A 4,472-nucleotide genomic window follows, 5' to 3' on the forward strand; every position below is an offset into this window, starting at 1 on the left:
CGCGTGTGTGTCTGTGCGCATGTGTGTGTGTGCGAGTATGCGTGTGTGTGTGCGTGTGTATGTATGTGAATGTGTGTATATGTGTGTGCGTGTGTGCGTGTGTATGTACGTGTGAGTACGTGTGCATGTGTGTGTGTGTGTGCGCATGTGTGTGTGTGTGTGTGTGTGCATGCGCATGTGTGTGTGTGTGTGCATGTGTGTATGTGTGTGTATGTATGTGTGTGTGTGTGCGTGTGCATGTGTGTGTGCATGTGTGTGTGCATGTGCATGTGTGTGTGCGTGTATGTATGTGTGTGTGTGCATGTGTGTGTGTGTGTGTGTGCATGTGTGTGCGTGCGCATGTGTGTGTGGGTGCGCATGTGTGTGTATGTATGTGTGTGCATGTGTGTGTGCGCATGCACGCGTGTGTGTGTATATGTGTGTGCGCACGCACGCGTGTGTGTGTATGTGTGTGCATGTGTGTGTGTATGTGTGTGTGCACTACAGTGACAGAAGTAACAGTTAAATCAGCTGATCAGGTAGAAGATAATAAATGCTAATCTGGGAGGCTTACATTAGTTATTAGTGATGTTACACCTGCAGCGTGTAGCCTTGTGCTTTCACTTTTTTACTTTTAATATCGTTCATGAAAAAAAACACCACCAAAAACACAAGCTGTAGAAACACAAGCTGTAGAAACACAAGCTGTAGAAACACAAGCTGTAGACTGATCCTGAAAACTGCTGTGCTATTCTAACCCTGAGGATGTTGGTAAACAAGAGTTTTTCCTTCCCCAATACTGAGAGGAAGTGACATCACACTGACTAAATCAGCATCTGTCGCAATTTCCTGTGTCGGCACTTCAAATAAGCTGAGGTGTTTTTCGGAAGCATTCGGTCTCACTGCTGGTAAAAAAATTTACACACACACACACACACACACATATATACACACACATATATATATACACACACACATACACAAACACACATACACACACACACACATTCACACATACCTTGGTCATGTCACATTTAGTTGTGCCCTAAACTACAAACCCTCCTCTTCAGCATAATGTAGTGCACCTGAGCTGCAGCTGTGTGAGGAGTAACATGTGTGCACATGTTTGTAAGCACGCGCGTACACACACACACACACACACACACACACACACACACACACATCCTCTTTTCCTGTAGCAGATTGTTTTATATGCCATTTCCGCATGTATATTTTCATCTCTGTCTAAGTGAGCTTTATGCAAATGAGCTCAGCTACCACACTGTGTTTAGCCAATCAGATGAGAGGAGAGTGGTGGCGTTGATAAACAACTAAAGACACTTTCTCCTAAACACTCGCTGTTAAGATTAGCGGATGTAAAATATTTTAGTGTAGTGATAACGATTGTGTGTTTGTCAGGGAGCTTAGTAATAGTTTGTTTTTTAATTATGCACGTTTCTGATGCCGATGAATTTATCTGTTCACATTAAACCTGCCAATGAGTAGAAAGAAGAATGAATAACACTAACAGTAAAGAATAAGAACAGAACAGAATAAATCCCTCACCTGTGTTTCTCCAACTCATTGTGTGAAGATCTAAAAAAAAAAAATAATAGGAAAATAAGCCTGTGAACATGTGAATGATGATGATTGTATCCGTACAATCTGTTGCACCTTAGCGTATTTTATATATTATATATTTATATTTATACATATATAGCTACATATTGCATATAATGTGTAGTGCTACTGTAAGTATGTCTAATAGTACACTGTGTGTACTGACTATATGTATGAGCATATTGCACATTTTTATCTGTTAATTTCACCTGTATGTTTCTGCAATTTCTGGAGTTCGCTCCCAAGAGTTTCACTCACCGAGGCACATGTGCTGTGACAATAAAAGTGACTTGACTTGGTGATGAAGGTAATTATGTACCTGTTGTTGTTGTTGTTGATGTTGTTGTTGTTGTTACTTGGTCTGCGTGAGAGCAGCTGTGCTTTTTTCTTCCTGCTGAAGTCTGAACTGAAGGGTAACACTGATGCATAACCGTGTTCAGCCTCTGTACACACACACACACAAAGTTAAATGTAGATTTCTTTACATAATTAAAATGTATTTTAGTTTTACTAAGCGTAGACGTAAAGATCTCACTGGATTAACCAGCATCATGTGATCATGTACAGCATTAACATGTTTTTAATAGTTACAGGACGTTACATTTATTAAACCAGTGCAGAAACACACAGAAATTAAAGCTCCACATACTGATGCTTTTGGTATGAAACAACAAACCGAGGAGACGTTTATCAACGTGATGTAGTGTTGAGTGTGTTTGCTGGATGGAGGTGGGCTGGAACAGTGGAGATGAGGTGTGTGATGTGGAGCTACATCTCTTGTGATACACCGCAGTGGGACACAATCCTCTCGTTAGATACACACTCTTACACACACTGATTCATAAAAACTTTATTACACTGAAATATAAAGAACCATATCAGGAATTTTTAATAATTCCCAGTAGTTATTGGTGTATTGATGTGTGTCTGTGTGTGTGTCTGTGTGTGTGTCCATGTGAATAAGGGGTGGAATGAGGGGGCCATGAGATTTTTGGACCCATTTAATCGGGTCACTGGCTGCGTTTCAAATTACACCTTACTTGCTATGTAGTGCACCAGTTTTGCTGAGTTTTACACTATTTTATAGATCAATAGATAACATCAGGGGACACTGTCCTAAATCACACCCTACTGACTAGTGTTACCACACTGTATTATCAGTATCCCACAACGGATTAGGGGTTAGGGTGTAGGGGCTAGGGTGTAGGGGCTAGAGAGTAGGGTGTAGGAGTTAGGGTGTAGGGTGTAAGGGTTAGTGTGTAGGGTGAAGGGGTTAGTGTGTAGGGTGTAGGGGAACTAGAGGTATGTGATTTAGTTAAGAATTTGTTCCATGTGATGATCAATAAAGAAATAAAGACAAACTCGTCACATTTTATAGTCTTTAATGACGGTATAACAGAGTGATGTTTATATTAAGGATAGTTTGTGGTTATATAAATAGTTAGTGTGTAGGGGTTAGTGTGTAGGGTGTAGTGTGTAGGGGTTAATGTGTAGGGGTTAGTGTGTAGGGGTTAATGTGTAGGGTGAAGGGGTTAGGGTGTAGGGGTTAGGGTGTAGGGTGAAGGGGTTAGTGTGTAGGGTGTAGGGGAACTAGAGGTATGTGATTTAGTTAAGAATTTGTTCCATGTGATGATCAATAAAGAAATAAAGACAAACTCGTCACATTTTATAGTCTTTAATGACGGTATAACAGAGTGATGTTTATATTAATGATAGTTTGTGGTTAAATTAATAAATACAGTTAAAGGTGTACAGTAAATACCTCGGTCTCTTCTCTCCAGATACTCTGCAGCCTCCAGCAGGATTAACAGAGAATTCAGCTCCATCACGAGTCGGAACTCTGACTAAATATTTACAAAGTACAAAAATCCGACCCGATTCTGCGTGACGGGGAAATAGACGGAAAAAAGAAAAGAAAAACAAAAAACTTGGTAACGCCCCGTTATGGACAAGCAGCTCCGTGTAAAGTCGCCAAATTCACATCAACACAACCTGAAGTGAAGCTTCACCGGGATTGACAGCTCAATCGGCCAATGACAGAGCAACATCAGGAGAGGGGCAGGAATAAAGCAGGCGTCGCGCCCAATCCGGTGCAGTGCGCGTTAGAGAATTTTGATACCTCACGAGCTGACATCTCATTGGCCATGCGAGTGATAGTAACAAAGTAGAAGCTATAGCCCTAGCAACAGCACTCGTTACTCCGCCTCTACAACCGCTCATTGGTGGAACGCATTCGTTACTTGCATCGGAATGGGTGAAGCACCGATTGGGCGTGTCGCTATGTTTTTACTTCCGCTCAAACTCTGAACTTGACTACGTGTTGTCAGAGCGGCTGGCAGCCGAGTGCGTCGTGGCGGAAGTCACGTTTGTTCTGTGTGTGACATTAACATTGTGATTTAATATACACATTACACTGTGTGTGTGTGTGACATTAACATTGTGATTTAATATACACATTACACTGTGTGTGTGTGTGTGTGACATTAACATTGTGATTTAATATACACATTACACTGTGTGTGTGTGTGTGTGTGTGACATTAACGTTGTGATTTAATATACACATTACACTGTGTGTGTGTGTGTGTGTGTGTGTGTTTGACATTAACATTGTGATTTAATATATACATTACACTGTGTGTGTGTGACATTAACATTGTGATTTAATATACACATTACACTGTGTGTGTGTGACATTAACATTGTGATTTAATATACACATTACACTGTGTGTGTGTGACATTAACATTGTGATTTAATATACACATTACACTGTGTGTGTGTGTGTGTGTGTGTGTGTGACATTAACATTGTGATTTAATATACACATTACACTGTGTGTGTGTGTGTGTGTGACATTAACGTTGTGATTTA

At 40.7% G+C, this 4,472-nt stretch overlaps 1 protein-coding gene across 1 annotated transcript in view; it reads right to left on the reverse strand.

The window, feature by feature from the left end:
- mxd4 (MAX dimerization protein 4) overlaps window positions 1–3,614 on the reverse strand; it is an 11,191-nt gene extending 7,577 nt beyond the window's left edge. Inside the window, exons 1-3 of the mRNA XM_060873286.1 lie at window positions 3,362–3,614; window positions 1,919–2,042; window positions 1,546–1,575 (exon numbers count right to left, since the gene is read on the reverse strand). Coding sequence (XP_060729269.1) covers window positions 1,546–1,575; window positions 1,919–2,042; window positions 3,362–3,425 — 218 coding nt within the window. The 5' untranslated portion in view covers window positions 3,426–3,614. The remainder of the gene's footprint in view (window positions 1–1,545; window positions 1,576–1,918; window positions 2,043–3,361) is intronic.
- Between the last annotated feature and the right edge of the window lie 858 nt (window positions 3,615–4,472).

Source organism: Tachysurus vachellii, chromosome 6 (assembly GCF_030014155.1).
Source record: "Tachysurus vachellii isolate PV-2020 chromosome 6, HZAU_Pvac_v1, whole genome shotgun sequence".
Classification (NCBI taxonomy): domain Eukaryota; kingdom Metazoa; phylum Chordata; class Actinopteri; order Siluriformes; family Bagridae; genus Tachysurus; species Tachysurus vachellii.